Source organism: Vidua macroura, chromosome 6 (assembly GCF_024509145.1).
Source record: "Vidua macroura isolate BioBank_ID:100142 chromosome 6, ASM2450914v1, whole genome shotgun sequence".
In the NCBI taxonomy this organism is placed as follows: Eukaryota; Metazoa; Chordata; class Aves; order Passeriformes; family Viduidae; genus Vidua; species Vidua macroura.
In genome coordinates, this window is record NC_071576.1 from 38599204 (window position 1) to 38627042 (window position 27839).

A 27839-nucleotide genomic window follows, 5' to 3' on the forward strand; every position below is an offset into this window, starting at 1 on the left:
ACTTTCCTCATTCCTGCACAGAGCTTCAGTAATTCCACACAATGACAATACAAAGTGTTATCATCAGCCCAACCACAGGATGTTCTTAAATAGATATTTCTCAGCAACCTGCTTACAGTCTTTCAAGGACCATTAGCAAAAGACAAAGAAAATAACAATTTTAAAAAGCAGGCCTGAGGGGTATTTTCTGTGTAAGTCAAGCATTTATTTAAAAAAACAGGTACTTCTCTAGTCTGAGTTACCCAAGGCCTGTTACAAAAATAAAAAGTGCGAAAGCTTCTTAAAGAAACATTTATGATCCATAATGGGCAACAGACAGAGAATAACTCTTTCTGTGCCTTATATGCCACATATCAATTAAATGATTTATGGAAATGCAGTCAGCCCTACAAAATAAAACATTTCAAAACAGTCAGCACTTTTTAAGGCAGACAGAATTTTAGGGCAACAGAATGCACTGTGGAAAAAGGATACATTTAAGGATACTTTGTTTTCTATAGAACTTAATTGGACTCTTTACCAAAGCAGTTTAAATACAAGCATTAAATTACCTGAAGCTTTATAGTAAGCGATTTTTATTTCTTATGATACTACATTTGCTAGTCATCATCCTTCACATCTTTCTCTGCACACTGAAAGCACAGGTCTTTGGGGCCATTTCCCAGTTGTAAAACCACCACAGCATACAACAGTGCAAACAGGATATGCACAAGCTGCATCATCCTTTCAGGTGATGCATCCCTCCCTCTCTCCAAAGTCTCTCCTCTTTGCTGACTTCCAGAAATAGTAAGTGGGCTGCAAAAGGGCTTCATCTCCAGTGAACAGGAATAGTCCAAGCAGGAATGACGTAAACACGTGGCACAGCTGGACAGCTTCCCTTAAAAGCAGGTATGAAAACTGAAATGGACACTGGGAAACATGGAGCAAATAGAAACTAGACGGGCAAACAGAATGGCAACTCTTCTGTAGAGCTGAGAGTGCATTTGGGTGTAACTGCTCTTACAATCCAAACCCAAGCACCAGAGGCAAAACTTTCACTTTTGGCATCAATCATGACTTCTTCAATAATGGAGAGGAAGCTACAGCCAGAGATACAAAGGCTGCCCACCAAACATCAGTAAGGCAGACAAAGAATAGGAGAATAGGCCGAGCTCCTACAAAACCTTCCAGTCAAAGTACACATACCCCAATACCCAAACCCATTGATAAGAAAAAAGACTCAGTGGCAACACCAAGCTTAGTGCAAATTTTGTCCTCAGAGCTGGCTGCTAACAGAGCCTCTGCAGTCCTGCCTTCCTTACCTTTCAGTTCAAACACACCTGCCCCTGTTCTGGTCCAAGCTAATCGGTTCATCTTTCAGCCTGATACAGTAGTAATGCTACCAAGTTTTAGTGTGGAATTTATCAGGTGAGCCCAGGATTATTTCCTGGGCATTTCTGCATGGCCTTAGAATGTGGTGTTGGTATTAGACACTGTTAGCAGAAAATGTAACCTTATAGAAACTTATACAATTAATTTTCAAAATATTAGGTGGGGAGGGAGGGGGTAAGGAATCTGTTTTCTGAGATTTACTGGCTATCCCAATCCATTAAAGAGAACACTGACACTCTATCCCATGGGTTGTGGATATAATTGTAATGAAAATGCCCAAACAAGAAAATATCACTGCCACATGCCTCAAAGTGGGGTAGATTTTAAATCAACAACCGATTTCTCCTCTCATACAGAAGTTTATGAGACATTGTGTAATCAATAAGTCAAAACTTGCCTTTTCAAGGAAGGGACTTAAACTAAAAAGATCTTAAGACTATGTAATATGGGTTCATACATGTAACTAAACACAGAAAAATCTCTAGGACCATAAGCACTAAGATGAACTTTTTGTCTCAGCATTTTCTAGTCCTAATCAGCATTTTACAAGAGCTGATCATTAATATTTTAAAGGCAAATAAAAGATGTAATGAAATTTTGGAGACATCTGACCCACTAAAATATTTCTGAAAGCTAAGGCTCAAAATGACTGTATGTGTGTCAGTTAAGTGGGTCTCCTGCTAACTCAGGAGAGGTCAGAAGGGAAGCTAACTATCTGCTAAATGCCAATGCTAAAAGTGTGTTTAAAACACTTTTCTGAATAGGGAAATTTAAAAGCTAGCAAAACTGATACCATTCAAGATAATTAAGTGAACTATGAAGATGAAGGAGATTCTATCACTGCAAAGCTTGAAATGATCAGGATTTTCATTCAAGCAACTTTTGAATAACTTGGAACCCATAAAGATTATTCTCAGATGTACATCAAGTTTAGTTCCACATAGCTAAAAGCAAATTATGTAAACCCATTATGAAATGATGGAATAAAGTGTTTACATCACTTAATACACTAAAAGAAGATAAGCAGGATAAAGAAAGAGGAAAGGGCAAAGCCTCTTTATTTACCCTTTACTTTCTAAAAAGTGCTACCTAGATTACTTCATATGCACTGTGCAGTAGTGCCAGTGCTTTGAAAGCACACCTGCTTTCAAAAAGAAATCCAGAATTTCAAATTAGAAACTTTGTTCTTGAGCATGAGGACCAGAATTGTCTCTTGCTATTCAAATATAATCTCCAGCATATAGTACATGGACTTAAATTTACCACTGCCACATTGCAGTCCAAGGTGATTTTACCTTAAACAGGTACACTATATTAATGTCCCATATAGTGCCACACCACTGCTGCAGGGTCATCCTACATAATACTTTGATTATTGCCTGCAATCTTAAAAGAAAAGGGAAGGTTTAGGGATACAGAACCTGACACATTTTTATACTACCATAGTGCACCTTCCTATGTCATATAATAAACACAATGTGTTTGGTATTTACTACAAAGACACGACAAAACCATCAGCTGTGTCTTTACCTGGTTTATCCAGGGAAATGTATTGTAGAGCACCAGTAAGGTACACCCAGGCAGTACAGCTGTTTCCAACAATGTTTGGCTATTTATTTCCTCTCTTCTAAGTACTCTGGGTTTATGACTAATATTACACTAACAACTTTGGGGACCACCAAAAAAAAATCATGTTTGCAGCTCCATCCAGCTGGCAAGCTAGTTTGCCCAACAGACCATTTTGTTTGTCTGCTATTGTGAGACTGCTTGACTTCTTGCAGCACCCAGAGACATTTGCATTTTAAGTGTCAGTTCTTGAAGTTTTCTTTCAATAGCTCTCCACATAAGTGGGATTTAAAGGCCTTCAGACCTTCAGATAGCTAGTCTAAGAAGACGAATAGATGAAAAGCTGAAGATTAAAAATGGCATCATATCAATGCTTACTGAACTCTAGCTATAGGATTTATTAGATTTTAAAATCTGAATTGACATTCACTGAAGGCCTGACCCAATGCTCCTGTTAGCAGGAGATGCACATAGCTCTAAACAAAAGATTGTAGAGAACATTCAAAAACGCAGATTGATCTGCAAATCCATAACTCCCACATTTCATAACTAAAAGCCCTCTCCAAAATATCTTTTTATTAACAGATCAAAACTGAATTTGTAGTATCTGCATTTCTCATTTAAATAAATTGCATTTTGCTCAAAAATTAAGACCTTTGCAGAAATTTCATTCTTGAAATTGTCAGAAACAAAGCTATGCAACTATGTGAAAGCATTTAAAATTAATTCGAAATTACTGAGTCTTTTGTCAGTTCTTTGTAACTGCTATAAAATCCAAATCTATTTTGTTATAATCATGTCTAAGTGAATATTTAAAGGAAATATATATACTAAGTTATTAATAAACTAAATTTCGAACAGAGATCAGTACCTTTAGGTCACAGCAGACAAATGTTAAGAGCTTAATGTACTGGGATGCTGTAAACTGCTTTCCCCAAATTATTTACTTGGAGAATGGGATATATCTGTTTCTTGAGATATATGACAAAATTTAGAATGAGTTGGAGAACCCAAGAACCTAATTTTGTCCAACTTGATTACTGAAGCATTTATTACTAGCCCAAAGGTGTGTGCGGAGCTTTTGATGCTAGAAAGCTGCTGACAATCACACACTTCCACAGCACTCTGGGCTGGCCACAACTCTAAAGAACCAACCGCTGCTCTGAAAAAGTGCCATACGAGACTGAAAATGAAGCAATTTATAAAGAGAGTGAATGGATATGGAGCAAGACTCCACAGGCTTAAATACTGCCAAGTATTCAAATTTTCAGAAGTCTAAAATAAAAGGGTAGCCACTTGCTGTTCTGCAGAACATCAGGCAGCTCTAAAGCATACATCTCAAAAATTCGCATCACGTCTTATAGTTCCGATGTAATTTTTTTGTTTTCAAAGGAAAAATAAGATAAACAAGTTCTGCCTTCTACAAACAGTACGTACAGTCACTGAGGTTTTTCTCATTGAGTAAGGAAAAAAACAGCTCGTTTCTCCTTGCTACACAGGGCAGTCTGGGTTCAACTCTTTAACACACTAATGGCCATTTACTACTGACACATTGCCAACATTTTACTGAGGAAACTTTGAGAAAGAAAAGGCAGGGGGGGAAAAAAGTAATTATAACTTCTTAACTGTTTCTAACTCACCTCACTTAACTTTGGAGGAAGTTCACAGGACAAAGAAGATATGCTCATAGGAACTTGAGGGCTTTCTCCCTGCTAGCTTTTAAAAGTCTACTGTAAGAAGTAATTTAAATTAAAAAGAGACAGAATAGAACAAGAATTCTTTTTCATAGAACACATCAGATAAACTCTGTAGGAAAAAGAAGTAATGAACTGAAGCCTAATCTTCCTAGTAGTTTTTTATAGTCGGTAGAGTGAGAGTTGCCTTCATAATGCCAACACAGAATGGTAAAAATTAGGTTCCCTTGTCTGAATTGCCTTCTGGTGGTGTCTCCACCACTCTACTGATCCCCCACATTTGGACTTCATTTCAGCAAATTTTCCATCGAATTCTGCAGTCACCATAGCCTAAACTAACCTATTACATTACTATTAGTGAGGAAAGTTGAAGAAGACCTCTTGCACTTCACTACCAATTTTGACAAACTTAGGACAAAGGAGGAGATAAAGAAGCCCAAGGAATAATGGATCTAATTAAAAAAAAAAACAAAACCACACCAAGAAAACTTACATTTCATCTGGCTACCACTTATTTTCCCTGACACTATGTCAGATGTCTCTGCTAACTTGCAATCTAACAGGAGGGGAAAAGTTGCTCTAAAGAAACTATACACTTTCTGGAGTTTCTGAAGATCAGAGCAAGTATTTGAAAAGTTAACCCAGACGTGAATAGAATACTGAAAGAAAGCGACTCTGTATAATGACCAGAAATAGGTGAATTCACATTGACTTGGCCCATACTTGAAGAAAATAAAACACTCTTAATTCCAGGAACAAGAAATGAAATCTGAACCAGCTTATCACTTCAGTGAACATCAAGATTTTCTAAGAATGAAGACTGCATTCTCTGCCTCCAACAGTGCCAATATAGAAAAGTAAGCACAGACTTTGTGAAACTCTGTGAAGAGCATTCTTACCTTTTAATACTTTAGGTATGTTCACCCTTTAAGCCCTTCAAGACTATCAGAGTCTCCACAAAAAAAAAGAGGAAAAAAATCCATAAAAAAATTTTTTATGAAGTGTACATTCATTTGGCCCACTCACACTTCCCTGATATGTCATCTCTCTAAATCACTTCCAGAAAGGTGTATTTCCTCTTTATTTGTCCACTACAAAGGATACTTAGTCCACCTGTAAAAGCCAGTACAATTAACAGAAAATAATTCCAAACTAGCATTATAGAAGCAATGCAACATTATCACATCCATCTCAGTCCTTTTCGAACCTATGCAGCAGGAGTTGAACTTAGTGGTTCCTCAGTACCTTATGAGGGTGTAACACATGACCGATATGTGGGAAAACTCCACCTAACGCTGCTTACCTGAGTCAGTCTTGTTCTTGGTGTAGTACCAACCAAGAAGAAAATATTTGGTAATAAAAGTATTTTAGCCCATGGCTGCAGTACAGTCAGTAACTCATAGTGCAAAAAAACCCCACATTTCAGGAAGTGGCTTCTTTTCGAATCAGTACAGGCAGAAGAGAACAAACAGCAGGGACAAGCTTTTGCCTGTATTCTAAACACTGGACACACTGTCTCTCTTCTCCCTTCCAAAATTCAACACACTTCAGAAAAGCTGGGGACCAAACAATTCCGATAGCAGCTAAAGATTCATACATAAGGCTCTGAAAATCAGATCCCTGGATTTGATTCCTTTTCTAACTTGCAATAAATCAAAATTCTGTGGCTGTGAGGTTGTTCCACTGAGGCATGCAGAACAGAGCACAATGAACTAACTTAAATCTGGTTTAACTTATAAAAATTCATTAGTAGATTTAATCCCTTTACCCAGCATCCAACTAAGAGGCATTTAAGGGTGCTATACAAAACAGCCTAAATCCCAGCCATCATCATCTAATGCTTCACTTGTCTTCCCTTCAAGTATAAAAGGGAAAAGGGAATAGTAGGCTTTGAAATAACTACTGATGTGTGAGGTTATCCGGCAAGTCAAAACATGCAGGAGCATCTAAGAACCAACTCTCTCCATCAGTAGGGGATTTTCAAGGAAATACTGTAGTTTAATTGCCCATTTTCTATCTACAATGTTGATTTTCAAGCAGAGCAGGCTATTTTGGAGTTATGCCCTGGCTTATATGAAGATGAAAGATGTATCCAACTAGGTTCAATTAAAAAAGTTCTCCAGCTGCTTCCAAATCTGGCTTAAATACAGCATGAACTCAAAAATTAAAAGTTGAGCCAGAAAATCAGTGCTGAGGGAAGAGTAGCAGGGGAGAGGTGTGGAGAGTTTTTCTTCTTTTTAATGACATCAGGAAACGGTCACTTACATTTCTTAAATTGAGTTATTCCAGTGTTAATTGTACATTAGATATGCAAAAATTAAGTTCACAAACCAACAGTGAGAGGTCTAGGTGGAGTTAGATTAAGAGAAGAATGGGAAATCCAAGTTTACATGCCAGTATGGGTTTAATCATGATTTAAGCTTTATAAAAGGTCTGAGACAGCTTAGCAATATTTCAGTCATATACAAATGACTATAACACCAGTTTTGCAAGAGAATTTGGGACAAAAGAGGCAGCAGGGAGAGATGCATCCACTCTGCCTATCTACAATCATCTGTGCAATGTCCAAAATTTGCTTCAGCCAGTATATCTTGAGAATATGGAAGATGATAACTTAATGAGAAGTCATTATATTCACATTTTCACACAATATTTGGATGCAAATTAAATAAATACCAAAGATTAAAATAGTAAGCTTATGCAGATTTTTTGAATATTCACCTCTAAACAGGTGCTGTTCACACCTATCAGCAGGTTCAAAAGGATCTGACAATTCACTGAGGCAGTTAACTTACTTCTCCTTACGTCCAGATAGACCAGTATCTTTCTGACAGGAAAAAATGACTGACTACTTCAAACATGCTAAGAAGGATTATACAAACAGGTTTTTTCATGTATTTTACAACTTCTTTATAAACAGTTGGTATAAATGCATTCTTGTAGTTACATGCAAATTAGCATATTTTTATCATTCATACCATTTACTTAGAAAAGATCAGTGTTTAATACAGTTATATGTTCAGTTCCAGATAAACAACTCGAACTGAAATTAGGCATCACCTGCCTCTAGCTATTAGTAATTAAACTTTCATATGGCATATTTGCAGACTTGATCCATTACTGACAAAATAACTGGCATTTTAATATGCCCTCGATCAATCGTGGAGAAAGGAAGTATCAGAAACTCCAGATAAAACTGGCAGGAGTAAAAAGTGACTTTTTTATTTCTTTCCAGATTTTTAGTCCTAAGTTGTGATGGTGTTCATCTGGTATATCTACAACACACAGGCATACCTTGCCTACCTTCTTACGCACAAGCATGAAGTGCTCTTTCCTACCTGTTAACTGTACCCAGTTTCCCTCCTGCCCTCTAGCTTTCTTGAGCTTACATTCCTCTCACCAAACACTGCTGCTGCTCTTTACAGAACACAATGGAACATGTTTTGGATACAATTTTCTGATAACGTGCTCAAAAAGCCTCCATAAAAATTCACCTTTACTGTGACTGACAACTGTTCAACAAGAACAGTCTCATAGGATGAACTTATGCACACTACCAACCTTTTCATTACTAAGTTATGGTACCTGTAATAAATATAGCAACAGTAATGCTTAAAAGCTATTCCTGACAATTTTTGGAAACTTAAATAACAAGCTTCCTTTGTCAATCTAAACCACATGTTTACATTTATTCAACTATACAAAACCATGATTAAATTACTTTGTCATTTTTTATATCTATCCCAAATACCCTTTCTCATTACTTGCTATTTAGTAGCAAGGTTAAAAGAAGTCTCACCCTGAACATACAGGACTTAGAATAACCTCATCTATCTCAATTTGCTGTAAGCTGTAAATACAAGGAAAATTCACTAGATTTGCCTATTCATAATAATAAACTTGCTTTTATGGTGTGCATTTTTTCTAATTATATTCCACAGTTTCAACTGCTCTTCACAATAAAGTATGTTAAAGTTTTTCCCCTGTGAAAAAATAAAACCACAAGTATCTCCATAAAGCATATATATGCTGATAACTATTTTTGATTACTTTTTCTTGCATATATACAGAAATCAAAATAACTGAGGGATCCACTTTATTATTTCAACATTAAGAGGAAATACATTATAATACAAGTCTGGTTTTCACAACACTATTCTTAGAGATTCAATGAATTTCACTGCAACTACAGGAAGAGATATTTGCATTTTATTTTCAAATACAAGGGAAATAGACATTTGATTTCTTTCGTACCTGCTTACCACCAGCACCCTTTTATCACAGAGTCAAAAGACTATTTGTGTTAGTTTTCTTTCACATTTAAGACTGAGTACTGCTCTAACTTTTCCAGGAGATTGTGATAAGAACACATTTAGAAATTCCTCTATATCTGACATGATATTGCTAAAAAAAATACATTTTTTTGCTGCCCACATGACCTCTTCCTTGTCTTCAAAATTAAGTACTATTATGATACATAATTATGATATATCTGTAAGTGCATACTCTTTGTTTTTTAAATTAATTATAGAGGAAAGTAGGCAGAAGAAAAGGTACTACTTCAAGATTACATCCCTTCCTCCTTTATGCTAGCCCTGCTCTACCTCAGCCTTTCATCAGTGTCACTGGTAATAATTTCCAACCCATCTCCCCAAAATAAACAAAAAAGAAGTATACATTAAAAACTTCCTCACAGAAAAAATTTTAAAATACATTCTTTAAATTTTTGTATTGTAAAGAGTGTATTTAACCCAGACAAAAGCTGTGTAGTGCAAAGTAATTGTGGGTAAAATTCTACAAATCATAATGCCAAGAGAAGAACCTATCATAGAATAAAAAGCGAAGGAAAAAGTGCTAGACTTTGCCTGTGAATTTCTTCCAAAGATGTGAAAACATAGAAAAAAACACTCCTCCAAAGCAACAGAATCAATTCACATTTACAACTCAACCTTAGATTTGGCAATTACAACTGTTCTGAAAAAAGTTACTCTTGACTTCTCTTTACTGAAGAGGGGGGCCGGGAAAGAAAGAGGAAACCATTTATAAAAAAATGCATTCAGAGTTTCCAGACTGCAGCTCTCACATTTATAGCTGAGGAGCAAGACTATTCAACTGAATTTCACTTATTGCCCACAGATTAGAAAAGTAAGCATAGTTTACAACTCTGAAAATAATACAAAGAGACTAGCAGAGAGAAATCTACTAGTCTGAAGGATTCAAGCTTATAGCCCTTCAAATGCAAGTCATTTTCAAGTAAGTTTTTTCTCTTTTTGCAGTTTTCCTTTCAAGTGTTAACACACTCAGCATACATTGCTTCATCACCTCTCAGATGTAACAAATCAAAGCCTTTATTTTCACCTCTGACATTTTCAAAAAACATATGAATATATGACATATCTTATGCTGTAACAGTTCAACCCTGCATCAGCTAACAAATTTTTTTAGGTTTAAGCCTACACACTGTAGAGACTACTTGCTTTCTTTTTGTACTTTGCTGGATCACCTCAATTTCACAAACTTCTGAACAGAACTGTCATTACTAATGCTCAGCAAGACACCTAAGCCACTATGAATCACTGCAGTGACTGGCAGCAAGTGTCGGCACTCCTCTCACAATGCTTCAGAAACAGAGGAAAGTCCTAAAGCAACTAAAAGCTTTTAGCTAAAGCTACCGCTGACTTGGTTCTTGCACAAGTCTTCATCCAACTTCATTAAATAAGAGAGCAAAGAAAAAGCATGCATTAGGGTGACATAACATTTCACAAGCCAAAAATATTTCATTATTCTGCCTCTCTAACACCAGCATCTCAGCTCCACGTCTCCAAGTAGGGACACCACACAGGCTGGAACTTTAGTCTCTCAAACTTCATTAAAAGCTTATTGAACAGTGACCATTATGCATCCTGTAAGTGTCCACAGTGGAGTTGGGCCCTCAGAGTTTACTCATTGGATATCAGGCACCAGAACTACTTGGCTCTAAACAAGAGTACAGATTGCACGTGTTGCGCCCCTTCTTAACACAAGCACTGCATGATGTAAACCATTATATTTACTGTGCAAAACGGAATATTTCTCCATGCTGTGAGAAAATTAAATTGCTGATTCATATTCTACCCATAAAGCAATTGATAATAATGATTTTTCCTGAAGAGAAGTGAAAGTGAAAACAGAAGAAGGGCTTTGTTGTAGTCTCTAAGGTGCTGCTTAACTGTATTGCTAAGCCACAGATTTATATACAACAGATTCTTGCAAATAAAGAGGGAGTGAGCACTTCTCTGCACAGGGAAGTTGTGATTCTTTTCCCAGAACTTATATTACCATTACCATTGCACTTTAGCAGTCATACTACTTTAACAACATTATCATCTGGAACACTGGCTGCTCTGCAGTTCAGTAGTAGAGATAACAAAACATTTAATCTTCAACAATCATGGGGAAGTTCACTGTTGTTCTGATAATCAAACCCAAAAAATACAAAGAAGCAAACTACTGTGAGTTCATACACACTGTATTCACTGTGTGGTAGAAGAAAACTCAAACTTATTTTTCAACACCTTTTGGAAACTTAACCCATGTTCATCCCATGAACAAGTGTAATTTAGCACTTTGAGTTCAATAGAAAAAATATAGGTCCATTTCTAGTGATGGGTAATTTGAAATACATGTTAGTATAGACCATTCTGCAGCATAACTTTACAGAGTTATAAATACAAGTTTAAAAGTTATGGCAGGATGTACTTGCTTTCTTACATTCCACTCAGTGTCCCACTGCCTGTTTGTGCTCATCACGTGAACTGGTAGTCAATACAATTTGCTTCATGGCATCAAAACAAGCTCATTTTGAAATTACCATGGACATCCAGAGCTTACCAGAGAATCTTGAAACAGCTTGCTGTGAGACATAGCCACATGCAGAGACTCATGCTGGTTTTAGAGAATAAATCTTCAAGAGAGGCATGCTATCACATCAGCAAAACCTCAGTTTTTGTTGAACTACTATTCTCATTAAAAAATCATTTTCCTTATTATCCTTACATGTTTTGTCCTAGATTCACTGTTCCACTATTAAAACATACTATATTTTTTTCAGTAAACAAAATTCCTAGATAAATGTTAATCACTGTCTGGCTATTTTTTAGGGATAGTAATACTCAAAACAGAACACATGCAGCTAGTAACAGACAAATAGAGGTATCTAGTTGTGACACTCATGCATTTTACCAATGCTCTAAAATTTTTCCCTCTTCAAAGGTCTAATCTACTGATCTAATTTGGTTCCATTATTAATATATTAAGCAACAAAATAAGGGACTGCTTAAGTAAGTTTACTAGGGATAGGATGATGTGGCGTATGAGGGGCTTGTACACGTGTTGCTCTTTTATGTTAAAAAAAAAAAAAGTGAGAACAAATTTTGTAGATATATCAATATTACGTCTTTTTCTTCTTGCTATTCACAAGACCCATGCTCAAGTTCAACAATCTTTCTATTAAACATTCAGTTTTAATTATTACTCATACTTTAGAGCTGTCAAACAGAATTCCTACCAAATGGCAAGCATAAGACAATTGTGGTGTAATTTATCATGGTAAAAGCATTCCAACTGATTTTCAAATTGTCTATTAAGTACCCATAACTGACATACATTTAGTTGGTTTTGACATTAAGAAAAAATCCAGCATACTCACCCATATACACAGTGTGGACCTATTAAGTCAAAATCTAAAGATTTGCCCAAACCAGAATGGTTGAGTTTAGAAGAAGTTTCAAGATAATAATAAAGAAAGTGACAAAATTAATCCATTTTTCTATCTCCCTTAATATAAAATGTTAGTTTCAACACAAGAAAAATTGCTATAACTTCCACTGATTAAACTAGTTTCTTGTTTGATAGACTCACAATAACTCATCCTATCCTTTATTGAGAAATCAAAAATCAAAAATGTCTGGTTGCCCACGCTTATTTTTGCACTTAAAGATTTAGCAGCTCTCTTGGAAGCTGGGAAAAGAGACATCTTTAGAACACAGTGTTAAAAATACATCTCTGTTTCCCTACCTGTTTCTCACTCAGAGCTGTGATTTTGGCTTGAAGTTCATGAAGTTGTTTCTTCAAATCAGCGTTCTGATTAGAAAGAAAAAATATCTGTGAGAAAGATATTCCGTTTGTTAACAAAGAGTAGTAGCAGGAAGGTGGGTTTTTTTGTTTGTTTGTTTTGTTTTTGCATAGTGTATTACAAATACAGCACCTCTGGATGTACAGCCAATAAAATTCAAACGGCTCAACAAAGCCTTATTTAAGTCGCTGAGTGCAACAATAATCAGAGGACCTTTCTAGCACTCGGAGAGATAGCCCAGTTTGAAAATAAGATTTCATTAAAACATCCATTAGTGCTTATCACATTATAAAGCACATTTGTACATTTCATCAAGTTTACAAATTAAACAATAAATGTTTGTTAATATGTAATACAACAGTATCATACTGTATATAACAGTATGCTATGGTATGTTATCTAAAACATTCTCACCTATGCTATTTATCCAAAGACATTTACACTTAACTACGTAGAATATCAAGCATATCTACTAAATCTTAATTGACACATATATCAATTGAAGGCAAACATACATAAGTCCTTATTTCCACGTATGCTTATGCCTTAGACTGCGTTAAAGAGAATTACATTTGCTTTGACACATCATTCATATTAGCACTTTGCTTACAGTAGTACTTTTTAAAGTTTATTTTAAAGCCATAAGAAACACTAGAAAGATGCAGAGAGAAAACAATTTTTTACCAGGACTTTTTCTTTTCTATTGAAATACAAAAAAAAATTAAAGAAACATCTGTCTTTAGTCTAAAACCTATGAAGCCCTGCAGAAACGTCACAGGGAATCAGGTTTTCCTTAATTTTTGTCCTTTCTCACTTTTTTTGTTCTCAATTATGTTGTAAAGTTTTCATAATAGATTATGCAAGTTTAGTCTGCTAATCAGAAATATTAAAACACAAGACTAACATCATCACAGAAACTTCATGCATATTCCCTATTTTTATATTCCTCCAATTTTGAAATGCATTTTTATCTCAGCTTGCAAATAGTCTCTGATTCCAGCAAAACCAGATAATGACCAGTCATCCTCCCTACTTCTAGATTCTACTTAATAATCTGGGATAAAAATGCATTAAGAGCACTGGAAACAGAGACCAGATTTACTTTTCCTAACTCTAGGAACTTTGCATGGCTGTTTGCAGCATGACCTCACTTTCAGCAAGTATGAACCAAAAGCGAACTGCCCTGCAGACTAATTGTTAGCAGACCTGACCAGTGAATTTGAGCAGCAGATCTTACCCAAATCCCATCAGAATAACAATGTTCAAAAGACCAGATTTTCCAATACACCCTGCTTAACCCTCCCTGTCAGAAGTTTAACTACCTGAATGTTATTAAAAACTATCTTCTCACTTCACTGAGCTCAGAAAAAAATGCACATTCAGAAAATTACAGGACATTTACTATTGTATGGAGATGGGAGCTCTTAACAGCAAGCCTCAAGTGAGCAGCCTTTATCCCTCTACTCAACATTTCACACTGGTTTGAGAGCTCCAGAGCACTCCCCATCCAGCATCCAGGAGTGTTTAACTGCTGTCTATGCAGGGAGTCCAGTTATCCAAATTCAGAAGCTCTGAAACTTCCCAAGGCCAAGTTCCCATTCTATGGAGACTACAGGGCCAGTAAGACACCCAACACAGGCAATCTGAACACAACCTTAAGCTATATTGTTTGGACAAAATTTCTTGGACAGAATATCCTCTCTCTTCTTGTACTGTGAACCTTCTGATACTCCAAAAATGAAAGGAGTTATTGTGAACTATGGCAGCTTTTATAGAGAGCAGCTTCCAATAGAATCAGAAACTTACTGCTCATCTGAACTGCACCATAGCCCAGAAAAGTCACTTGATTTAAACTATTAAGAATATATATGAGGCAAAAAGCTCCATAATAGCAAGAATTTTGGTTTTAACAATCCAACAGTCTTTGTTCAAAAACTTATGAACAAGTTTTCTTCTAAACACTGTGTCAGCAAGGAAGAAGGTGATCTAGAAATATCTAAAATTTTAAGGGAAATAATCCAATATAAAAATAGTTACCTGTGGATCTTGCTTCATTTGGGCAACCAATTTCTAGAAAGAAAAAAAATGCAACAATACAATGAAAATTTTCATTACAAGTATTTTGAACAATTTAAAATTCAGTATATTTTAAGAACCATTGTAAAAGCAAAGTATTTTGTTTACAGCATTTCAATAGCAAAGCCTGGATTCCAGTATTATAACATTTCCAAACCCATTCTTATTAATACAGTAAAAGTACTGTATTAAGCCATCACTTTTGCTCCTCCTAAACAGCTCTTGAACAAGTGATGCTTTTTAAAGACAATTTAAGCCAGCTGGGTAAGATAATCTAATAGCTATGTCTCCTCTAGAACTGCTGGCCTCTTTGCTTGCCGTCACAAGAAACACAAACTACTGATAACTGCTGCAGGCACAAAAGCTGTTTGTATATTCAAGGGCAGAATGTTTCAAGTACTAAAGCTCTGCCTGTGTGTTGACTTGGCTGGTACCAGATGGAAGACCCATGTTCAGAAGTATCTTTGCCACTTTTCTCCCTCAAAGAGAGATTGAGATCACTGCAGAAGAGATGCCCTCCACAGCCAAATGAAAACAGACAGATTGTTACCATTCACTATTCTTCCTCTCTCACTTCCTTCAGGCAGCTGCAGGAGAATGCTGTCTATTACTAAGCAAGGAAAAAGTTACCAAGGAAATCAGAGCCCAGAATGAAGACAAACAATGTAAAGCAAAAACTCCTAATAACTTTTTTGGTAAATTTGTAGAAATTTACATCTCTAATGTTTTCAAAGATTATGTCTTAGGTTTAGTAGCTACTAACACACATTTCTTTCACTGATCTGCATTCATTACTTTTTGAACCAGGAAAACATTCTAGATTCTGTGACCATAAGTTCCCAAGTTAAATTACAGCTCTCTTGCGTAAAAGGATGACCTCCTTTTCCTTTTGAATCTGTTTCCTTACAATGCAGGCATGAAGGACTAATACGATTACAGAAAACCAGAGCTGACTTGAGTCAAGAGGAGTTGGAACCTAGACTTGATGATCCTTACAGATCCCTTCCAACTTAAGACACTGTATGATTCTATGGCTGCTTCTTTATGCAGTTTGTTCTTACATTTTTTCCACACCACATTCCCCCATCAGTTTTCACTTCTTCAGACTGAACAACTCCTCATGCACAAATCATTCCATTGCTTTGTTCACTCTTGGCACTCTTCCATAATTCTCTAGTTTGTCTCTATCATCTGGAGAGAAAGTTTAAAACTACGTGCTACACTCAAGTACTCTGAACTGCAAAACCTCCTTCCACACTGCCAACAGCCAGTTCACAGCCTGCTATTGCAGATGTAAAACTGGGCCTGTTTTTCCAAAGTGCATCACTTGGCATTTATCTACACTGAATATTATTGTTTCGTCATGCTGCCATTCAGCATCACAGGAACAGACTTAGCTTATTTTTCCTCGGTGCTTCCTGCCACATTGGAGCTTGACAAGCAACAAATCTGTTAGTTTTTATATAAAGTGCTTCTGCAGATGCAGTCATAAGACAATATAGTCAGTACTGTAAACTCTTCATAAAATATTGCTACATTTTTGGATCACACAGTACTACGTCATACAATCCTAAGGAAAAAAGATGCCTCTTACACATAAGCTAAATTTAAGATATTTTAAAAGCTACTGATCTTTCTGCCATGAAATAAGAGAAGGACAAGGATGCTTTCGGTTCCTTCCACACATCAGCTTGAGGAATCATCCATGAAACTCAACCCTTCTTTAAGAATAGCTAAATATAAGTCCTTTAGCACCTCTTGTGATCAAAACTACAAAGAGTAAACTGCTTCAAATTTATCTTAATTAAGTCAACACAGTAGCAGAATGAACTACTTAGACTTGATGCATCCCTTCTCAGGACAAGCAATATAGCTTTGACAGGAAAGATATTTGAATATTCAAGTTGTGCACTCATATAGAAGTGATCTGGTCAGGTGTCATTCATGGTGGATTCTCTGATCATAGAAAGTAGACAAAAAAGTAGCTTTTTCTGAACGGCTAAACACCTTTTTTGAGTTCTTACTGGTAGTTTTAGATACACTTTGCAAAAGCAGCATTATGAAAGCTTCAGAGTTCTGGAAGTGAAACGGAAGAGGCAAAACCCAAGGAGCTATTCTACAAACAAAACCACATCATATTAAGCATCACTTGTACAGCCATGTAAGCAGTCACAGGCAACACACTGCATCAGGAAGCTGGGAGGGTTTGGCTACAGAGCTGAGCTGAATTCCTTATGCTCATCACAGACACCTGTCCACCACTTCCAACATGACAACAAACCAGGACTGTGTGAGTGTTGGCAAGCTTTGTTAAAGAGTCCTCAGAAAAAGTAAAATCTTTTTACTTCTCCCCAGAGAAGTAAAAGATGACGAGAGACAATTCTTCATAAATCCTGAGTGAAAAGAAGGAACATATTATATCTCTTTAGGTACAAAATTCAGAGCTATATGAGAAAGTTCAAGTATTTAATTTGAAGATTTTTTTTTAGTGTCAAAACCAGTTTAATTTCTATCAGTGTGCATGCTGACAAGCAATAACCACACAAGAACAGTTCACAAAACCTTTACTGAAGCACCCAATATTTTGTTGCAAGTGTTATTTTCCACTGTAAACATACAGACTTTTTCTTAACCTTGATTATAGAAATATACAGCATCTTGAATTAAAAAAGACCGCCTTCAGATATAATGGTTTTTCTAGTTTCATGAACTAAAACTAAATCTAATTAAAGCTGATTTTTGTGCAAAGTTCACTTTTAATGGCAACTGGGCAAAGTAAAGAAAGTCAAAACCCCACCAACTTTAATCTGTTTAAAAAAGGTCTTTTTGGACATTTCTCAGTCTTCATCCCTGTTCATCAGTGTCATTATGAACAGATGCAAAAGGTTATTCAGAATTCACAGTCTTAAAATTTTTGGTTCACTTGGGCACAAAGGGGAATGAAGATGCACACAAGGGGTAAACACTGTCATACAAACACAAGCATGATTAATATTTTGATTGCTTTACAATAGTTAATACTTGAAAAAATTACTTACTGGCCTTAAATATTTCTATGTCTGCAGCAAAATGCCATGGGTAATTTCTGAACTTCCTTACCTCCACAACAAAACTTCATTGAAGTTTTGAATACAAAGGCCTTGGAGTTACTGAGGAGAGCAAAATACTCATCATCCATAGTTCTGGAAATCTATCCTTAGCTTTTTCAGGTTTTGCTCCCTTGCTGTAAGTTGTATTTTGTTAAAGCAGACATAGCTTGATTTTACTAATTCACCCATTCGAGTTCTTGCAATATGTGCAGCATCGCAGCAAGTACTGAACAAGTCATCCAGATCACAGTTTAGACAAGTCACCAAGTAATTTTGAAACATTTTCCAAATTTCATATGATGGACTACACTGATCAATGTTACTTATCATATTTCTTTTATCCACTGTGTAACAGTTATGAGTTTCAGATATGTGAAGAGCATCAGAAGTACTTGGAGATCTGTGTTTAGAAAAGGTCTTGTTAAATTTAACATTTCACATTTGCAGCTAGTCTGTGTCTATGGCTGTAATAATTTTCTTCCAAGAATTAATATGCATATGTCCTCCTATATTTACTAGATTAGGTTTTAGCATCATTAGTTGTAATAATTCCTCACTGGCATTGTAAAACAATGGCAAACTGCAACCCTACTACCATATAGAATTGAACAGGGTACTAGTAAAAAGACCCAAGCACTACAACTTTTTCGTCATCAAAAATATAGTTTAGAAGCTACTGAAGTAGAAGACATTCCAGAAGAGGAGCATCAGATTAAACTATGCACCACTATATACCTTTCACTTCAAATTTCTCCACCATATTCCTCCATTGCCAACTGAATACTGAAGTTGGCTTCAGAACATCAGAAAAACCTTCCAGACAGAAGCAGCTGAACACAGTTTTCAGAATGTTTTTATTACTGCTACAAAATACTAAAAAAAAAAATCCCCACCCACAGTTTGATATGTAGATTTTTCACATTTGCTAAAAAACAACAGGTGGTCAGGTCAAAATGCAGAGTATAAAATTCTGAAGTAGTTTCAAGCTTATAAAACAATTATTACTATAGTTGAAGTGCTATTGCTTAATGCTCCCATTAGTAGCAATACTGTCAGCAGTACTAATGCTGCTATTGCTTTAAAGCAAGAAAGTATATAAATTACCTGGTGAACCTGAATTTCCACTTTCAGAGCCTCCTGTAGAGTCTGCAGCTCCATTCTCTACCTTCTCCACTTTCTCTAGAAGTGTCTTTGCTGATTCCAGTGCCTTTAGTTTCTGGTTTCCTCTTTAACACCAGTCCTATAGAAAAATAAAGGTTTTATTTTGGTTAGTGAAGGAGAAGAGTCCATTTGAAAAAAGGAGATTATAACACAACAGGAATTCAATAGTGAACTATATTCAAATGCCTAAATACAGTCAGTCTTTTGAACACAAGAAATCTGCAGGCTCTACAAAATGCCCGCCTTGGAGTCATTTAGCCAAATTTGTTCCCACATATCCAAAAGTTGACATACTTATCCCTTATCTTAGTTTGCAGGCAGCTGTTTCCTACCAATATCCTATTGCAGTTGCATATTAAATTAGCAAATTTAACTACCGAGAATGTTTTAAAAATCTGTGTCGATGAAAGCTTATTCCGGAGAATAAAATTCTACAACCACAATAAATAGTTAAATTGAATGCACTGCATAACACACTTTCATGATAATATAGAGCTGTTCTTAGATGGGACAGTGTGCATGTTATTTAACAGAACAACATTAATATATTAATAACTCACTGCCTAAAGTTTGTGCCAAGTTAGTAACTTCAGTTGAAATCTGTTCTGAAGGAACATAAGAGTGATATTGAGCAGTACAAGACATTTCAAAAAGATTAATTCTATAATCTTTTTAATCTTTGAAATCTACTTGCAGATCATAAGTATAAAGTTTAGCATCTTCACTTGTACTACAACCAAATTAATCCCACCAATCTCTGACACAGAAAAGCATTATCAAACATACTTCTAAAAGCTCTGAATGCTGGACAAGAGATTTTTTTTTCAGAAATATGTTAAAAGTATCAGCTTCTGAAACAGGATTAAGATTCCCATGTGCTCACATCATAGGGGAACCTGTGTAAAAACATCTATAAATGCAAACACATGAAAGTCACTGGAAAACATTATATAGCAATTTTTCCAGTCACTTTTCCATCCAGACACCACAATTGAGGAATTGTTGCTGTGTTAAAATAGTTCCTACTTTTTTATTATTTGAAAATTGCTCACATTCATTGCACAGGTGTTGTTGCCAATTCAGAGGCCTTCCTAATGAGACTACAATGTTTTCAAAAGGATCCTGACAGCTTTGATTAGACATGCAGGCTGCAAAAAGAGAGTAATTCCTCTAAGTTAAAGAATTTTATTTTAATACTGTCTCACTACAGTAAACTGAAGTAGTGGACAAATTTGTGAACTCCTAAAAAAATGGTTGAAGGTGAGTGTTCTGTTTTATTTATCATTTATCTTTTCAAACAGAAATATGCTACAAAAAGAGTAGATTATAAAGGGGAGTTAAAAAGCATTACATTTAAACTCTTTGTCAGTGTTGTCTGCTGTTAGCTTAAAGTTACTTATTTAAATAACAAAGGCCTGATCAAACTTTCTAGCCAACACATGAAATGACCTTCTGCAAGGGCCTCTCCCACATGTGACACAGATGAGTGAAAACAGCTGCCTTTGCAGCACTAGTCTCTATAAAATTGTAATCTGTATCAAGGGATACATGGAAATTACATATAGTTCCCTGTCCTATTACCACAAACAGTAATGAGAAAACAGAATCACGGATTATTACTTCCACTCACTGACAAGAACAATTACAGCATGCTTTGAGTCCCCACCACTGCAGTTTCACAAGAAGCCATGCTTCAGAAAACCACGTGGGAGACTGGTTAATGAAAAATGGAACCCACTGCAGAGGCCAGAAGTCTTTTTGACCCTTGAAAATTCAGTTTCAGGGTAAAGACAGGCAGATATGGTCAGTTTCTTTCTCAGTGTGTCTTCAAAAACTCAGAAGGCACACATGATGAATAGTTCACACAGCTCTGTAGCTACATGCTAACTTCAAAGTTGAGTGCAAAACAGCAAAACAGTTATTTCAACTGAATGTAAAAGAAATCCAAAAGAATGTTAAAAATATCCATCACTTAAATATATGTTACTGTAAAGTCCAATACATGTACATGGTAAATATGACAAGGTATTTCTGTAAAAGAACATATAAAGATTGAGCAACTTCTATTAATGCACAGCTTAATTTGACAGATAGAAATTGCAGTATTGATGGTTCATAAAAACTAATCCAAGCTAATTGCATCTATGCCTTTAACAGCTAGCAAGATTTTTCAAAATTAATTTTTAAGAGGTTCAAGGAAAAAGTGACACTGCCTTGCAGAAAAAAGTAGTTGCTCAACCTAGCTATCTTTATAGGAGTATAAACATGAAAAAAATATATTTCATTTAAAAGATTGGTCAAGTTGCCAAATTCTGAATATGAAATACATACAACTGTTTTTCTCTAGAACACACACTTGCAGCTTCCCTTCCCAAGCAGGAATAACTATTCAGTTATCCCTGTCTAGAATTCCCCCAAAGTACCTTATACACAACCAATACAGTTAAAAAACAAAAAAGAACCAAAAATAAAAACCAAAAAAAAAAAACAAAAACAAAAACAAAAACCAATCATTCCTTACATCCAGCAAAAACCTAAACTGTTTTTTTCCAGTTTACATAGAATAATGTCTATAAATATCTATCAGGACATTTGGTTAAATATTGTTCATACTTCCTTTGAGTGGAGGTAAAAAAATTACTTAAGTGGCTATACATTTTACTAGTGCAAACATTCGGTATTTTTGAACTTTTCTTCTTTTAGACTGAATTTAAAGGGAAGATTAAAAAACTTAAGTTCAGTAGCATTATAAACTACCTATAATATGCATTCAAAGAGGTGTAAAACCATCTATGAATTGATCATAGAACATGGTGCATTTTCCACTTTATTCTTATGGGAGTGCAGTTATTTCAAATAAAAAGCTTGTAGACAACTGAAACTGCATGAATGGCTTGGCCTGCAAAAATTCTTCATCTCATTATTTTTAAAGGAAAACAAGCAAATGCCTTGCTCAACACCAGAATTGGTGATTTCCAAAAGGAAGGCACAGGATTCAGGAGTACATGCATCTCTTGTACACCCAGACATACTTCCATTTCTCAGCCAGGAAGAGCATTGAGCAAGAGGTAAATGAGGCATTTTTGGATGGATTTCAACTATTGGAGGCAGCAGTCCTCCATTCAATTTCTTGCTTGCATTCATTTATTACCAATAATCACTTATTTCTTAAGTGGTTGCTTCAAGACTTACAATTTCATACTTAGGTAAGTGCCCCAATGCACTGCATATAGACTCTTTATATATTCAAAGACTGAATGAAACCTTAAACAACAATAATCACATAAGTGATTCACACTTCTGTTATCTCAATTAAATATAATCTACATGGGAATTTCTAAAATATCACAATACTATTTCAACTATGGCTATTTTGGAAGCTACACTAGAAACACAGCTGACAAGGCATATATATTTATATAAACAAAGGTAGGGCACACACAAAGCCATGAATGCCTTCTGTGTGTATGGAAGGACTCTGAATAACTCAGAATTTTAAAGAGAAGTCTTTCTGAGCCAAAACCCGTTCAAATAAATTTGATTTTCACATTACACAGAAAAAAATATTAATTTTGAGTAGATGAATTTAAATGTCCATTATACTTACAGACCCTTCGGCCCAAATCTCAGCCTTACAGAGATTTTATTTATAAAACTTCCATCAGCAACATTTACTTTTTAAGACTTAATTCTTGAATATAAGAATAGGTAGAATTTCAGTTTCAGCAACCATCAAAGTTTTCCAGGAATGGATGCCAGCTCTTCATATCATCTATTCTTAGGTAAGCCGTTTTAGCCTTAGGAAGAAGTACTTACCAGTTTTGAGTAAGTTATCCCTTTCAGCTCTCTACCCCCTCCTACAAAAGAAAAACAACAACAAAAACAAAAAAGATAATTACAAATATTTTTAACTAGAGTTTGAAACAAAAAAAAAAAATTCAAATATTTGAAAAGTTGGAGAGGGAAGGGTTGGGACTTTAGAATGGGGTTTTTGGTTGGTTTTTCTTCAGGGGAGCTGTAATTTTTTTTTAAATGCTGAAGCTAACTATAAAACACCACTTTGAAAGAAAATCTGTTTGAAGTGGCAGGAAAAACTAAGACCTACAATTTTAATCAGGATTAAAATACAAACTATTACTGCCACTAGGGAGAGAAGCAATCAGCAATTCTGGTTCCTTGCAAGGTCAGTGTCCCCCTCCCATGGGGGAAAAGACCTTCTCTCCATTACATTTATTAAGATCTATATCATAAGTCCTGTCAGTTGCCACAGCTAAATATGACGAGGTTACCCACCCTAGACATTTGCCCACCATTTCTGCTAGAGGTTACACCAACACCCAAAGATGGTAGAGCAGGTGGTAAGTCAGCTCAGTCACAAGAGCTCAAATCCCAGAGTACTGCTAGGGACTGAAACAAACAGCAGTGTAAGCCAATATGGGGGGACACAAAAGGTGGAGGCCAAGAAGAGGCACTGCCCATTACACTGCCTGGGTCATGGGTAGAACATTCTGTAGTACAGCAAGGTAATACCTGTGAAATCACCGTATGAATCATAAAAAACTCATGAGTCAGATTTCTAAAAAGATAGTTACAATATAAATGATAACTCATTCGCTCAATTACTTTGCCTGATGCTAAAAAAAGGCTCCAAAATACTCCCAGTTTTCTAGTAAAATACTATAATATTAGCATATTTGAAGCTTTAACTTCACAGCTAACATGAGCTTTGGAGATGTTTCTATCCACACATAAGTCATCACAGAGCTGAAGTTTAAGCCCCATGCTTATAAGAAGATACAGCAGTAGAAAGTCAGGATCATCTCTCATTGGAGACCAGCACAAGTGGAGGGTTTCCATTTACTAACCAGCAGAACCAGGTGCTAATGGCCACTGAGAACAGAAAAGAAAACAGGAAGCCTACTGCTGGCAGTGACAGTATTGTCAGTCTCCTAGTCTCAAATGTTATTGTGCATTTTGAACCACAGAATATTACCGATGATGTTTAATTTTAGAGCAATTTCAGGTAAGTTTCCATAACATCCAGCTGCTACCACGACAGGTTATGAGCTGGGAAGTACGGACTGTTTTGAGGTTGTATTCAAAGTAAACACATTTGCTCTGGATGCTACAGAACTTTAAATACTGTCATTTTTGAGGGTGGTGAAGAGACAGGTATTATTCTCAAACTCTAGTAGTTTCTATTTGGTATTAAAATCCTACTTGTCACCTCCACCTCCCACTATCAGTCACTTGATTGGTCCAGAGACCTACAGAGGAAGTCATCATGCAAGTACTAAGTGCCCTCTTCAACAAGCAACTACAATTATCTGTCCATGCTTATTAATAAAAATATAATAATTTAAAAAAACTCACTGCTCTAGATTACTGCCGTTGGAAAGCTAAACAAAACAGTCAGTACTACACATCTGCAAATGCAGTCTTAGAATAAGTAAGCATGATTTTTATTTTAAAAAAGAAAAATATCAATTTACTTGTAACACAAGTACACACAACCTGACAAGAAAGCTGTCACTTAAAAATAACAGCTGTTTCTTCCTTCCTATTTTCCCCCTACGTAGAGACTCGCCTCCATAGCAGGACCCTCGCTCCATCAAGATGGAACTGTGCAGAATAAAGCTGCACAGTTACAAACCTTCAGATTGCATTTAACCTTGCTGCAACCCCAGACTCAGAAGCCAGGAGCTCCCAAGGACAAAAGTTTAGAACACAAGGAGTTTAATCGTGACTATCCAAGTGAACCACTGTGTTGCCTTGGAGAAGTCACTTAGAGAGGACCTATATAGGGAATGGAAATACATTTGCATCCTCTTCTGTAGATAATTTACTGCAGGTTTTTTCTTTAGTGTTTAGAACAGGTTAACCTTTGAATGTCAAACCTCTGGCAACACAAAATTCTGCCCTCACGCAGGTATACTATTTTTACTAACAACCCTGCCTCATTTAGTAGAAAGGACAAGCACAAAGAATGAAATAACAATTGAATTTCTTGCAATTCTGAACTTTTGATTTGCATGGCTTTCTAAACCTCAACATCTAAGCCCTATGATAAATAAAAAATTGGTTTCTTAATATGCAGTGCATTAATGAGAGCCATAGAAAAACTTGTGCCTGATACAGGAGAGTTTTCTTGCATAGAGAATTGAGACAGAGAAATGAAGAACAAATACCCAAGACTAGTAATCCCAAGCAGCTAGAAAATATATATCTTAAACAGATATAAGTTTTCAACTGCTCTTAGCATTTTTAAGTAAGAACAGCAAACTACCTACAATATCTGTGACTTTGGTTCTTGACAACTGCCTGTATTTGTGGATGCTGGGAATCAAGACAGAATAGTATTAATGAAAAAGGGATAAAGTCTGCTCTGTAGATGAAATGAGATTATTTCTTCTTCACAGCAAAAGCACATATAGAAACTCACACTGCCTCTCTCATTCTCACTACAAAACACATTAGAAAGTTAAGATTAGACAGCTCACAATCACTCATATCAATAGAGAAGTCTGAAGAGTTTAGCATTATACAGGCATTTGTAACAAAAACTTCAGCAGAAATGTATCACAAAATCTCAGCAATCCAATTTACTGAGGGAGCCTTTTGAAGACTCTAGAAACATGCTGTAAACTGGCCAAGGTAGGGGCCTGCAAGGTTAACTCTCAGATTATTACAGTACATTCTGCAATATTTTGGGAATGGGTTTTAAACCCCTGGTCTGGGAGTCAAATTAAGAGCGCTGCCTTCTTTCCAAAACATATATGTGATCTATGATTAGAAAAGTTACTCATTTCATGGGAGTGTTATGAAAACTAAGATCTTAAAACTCCTATGTTTAAGGCTTGGTAGCAGCTGAAGACATCAGAAAAATACATGGTGGTGAAAACATTTTAGCATACTGCACCTGAAGGCTTAAGACTGTTTAAATGCTAATTATCTGTATTTTAAGATGTCTGGTTATAACAATTATATACTTATTACTACCTTCAAGTTATACAATAAAGTTTATGCTACTGTAACCAGAGACTCACTTGGAAAAACTGGAAAGAATTAAATGTCATGTTCAACAATTTTTTCTTTACATTTCTCCTAACTCTAGAAACTAGCAAATGTTTACTGTCAAACCATGGAACTCTATCCATTCATATCATGTTACAATGTTTAATTATCTATCTTATGTATCTTTTCGCCAAAAGGATCTCAGTCTTATTCAGTACACAGAAAAAAAAAAGGACTATATGCTGTGCACAGGCAATTGTGAACCTTTTTCACATTTCAGAGAATTGCTCTACAATATGAGGGTAAAGCATTATTAATCTTGTGTGTGTGTGCACAAAATACACACCACACAGAAGGGATTCAGAATTTTTTCTCTGGACTTTTGTTTTCAGATGTGAACTCCTCAAAGCAACAGCTCTCCCTCCCATACTTGAAAGACATCCTGTATATAGAGAGCACTCTACCACTATCTCCTAAGAAAACAAGTCATAGCAGATACTTTACTGTGATTTTCAAATCAGCAACTCATATTCCTTCACAGGATTTCTGCAGTCTTAAGAAGACCAAACACAGGCCAGACAGGGTATATAACCAATTTCATATTATATTATTATAAGGCTCATGTTTCAATGACCATTATTAGCAGCACTGGTGCTGTTGCTTCTGTGACAAAAATAAACCTCCTTTGTGGCAATGCACAGAATCTGATCTTCCTGTTGTGCTGCGGCTGGGAGAATTCCCAGTCAGCCCCAGGAACACATGCCAGGCAGGTGGTAAAGGGACCAACAGGATTGCTCAAGATAACTCAGACTGGACTGAAGTGTAGAAGTCATGCCTTCCAGTTTGTCCATCTGTACAATTGCTCTCTCCTCCTCGTTCCTTATCCCCACACACTACTGATAGATTAACTCCCCCTAAACTGGTCAAGGAGCCTGGATTTTCTGCTTATGCATGCAAACAACTTATAGGATTCAAACTACAACTTCAGTTCTCTCTAAAAGTTCTTCTGCTGCTATGATTCACCATGAAGTAAATGCAGTTTGGAGTTTAAGACACCTGAAGCTGACTTCACTTGGGGTTAGATTGCTTCATCTTCCCTGAAACACTTTATAAAACCATCAAACTAAGTTTAAATAGAAGTGTGCAACACCATCATTTGTCTTTGCAGAAGCAGTACTATATTTAACACATAGAAAATGAGCTGGAAGACTCAGTTTAAAAGACCACCTCTAGTGCAAAGATAAAACCACTTCACAAGTTGACTCTTAAAATATCAACCAAAACTTGCCATGGCACCAAACACATGTAAACAGTTGACAATTACCCTCTTAGCTCTTGTCCTACGACTACAGCTCCATTGGGCATTAGTAATTCTTCCTGAACACAGTCTTTCCCAGCATCTTGGGGGTGGGATGGAGTATGAAATCACACTCTCTGGCAAAATTTTAAACTACATTTGGTCTAGCAGAAAATTAGCACAAACATGTTTTAAAATCTCAGAATCATCTCTGTCACTTGTGCAGATTTAAGATATATTGCTCTCCACTTTTACCTGTGCATAAACCCCTCTTCTTTGCACAGTCTTAACCTATTTCTTAAATCAGAGAAGCCTCTCTAACCTATGATCATTAATGAGTCTGGCAGATGTTCTTTCTGACTTGGTATCAAGGGCTCCCCATTTAAGCTAACATTCATAAAATTACCATCAGTAAAATTCTCCTCTTTCTACCCAGACACCAGTGTACAGGGATGTTT

The 27839-nt window shown here is 36.0% G+C and overlaps 1 protein-coding gene across 7 annotated transcripts in view; it reads right to left on the bottom strand.

The window, feature by feature from the left end:
- PHF21A (PHD finger protein 21A) overlaps positions 1 to 27839 on the bottom strand; it is a 124453-nt gene that overhangs the window by 69612 nt on the left and 27002 nt on the right. For all 7 annotated transcript variants that reach the window (XM_053980902.1, XM_053980898.1, XM_053980901.1 and 4 more), the window contains 4 exons: positions 22887 to 22927; positions 19014 to 19149; positions 14782 to 14814; positions 12687 to 12752 (listed from right to left, as the gene is read on the bottom strand). In XM_053980902.1, coding sequence (XP_053836877.1) covers positions 12687 to 12752; positions 14782 to 14814; positions 19014 to 19067 — 153 coding nt within the window. In that variant the 5' untranslated portion in view covers positions 19068 to 19149; positions 22887 to 22927. The remainder of the gene's footprint in view (positions 1 to 12686; positions 12753 to 14781; positions 14815 to 19013; positions 19150 to 22886; positions 22928 to 27839) is intronic.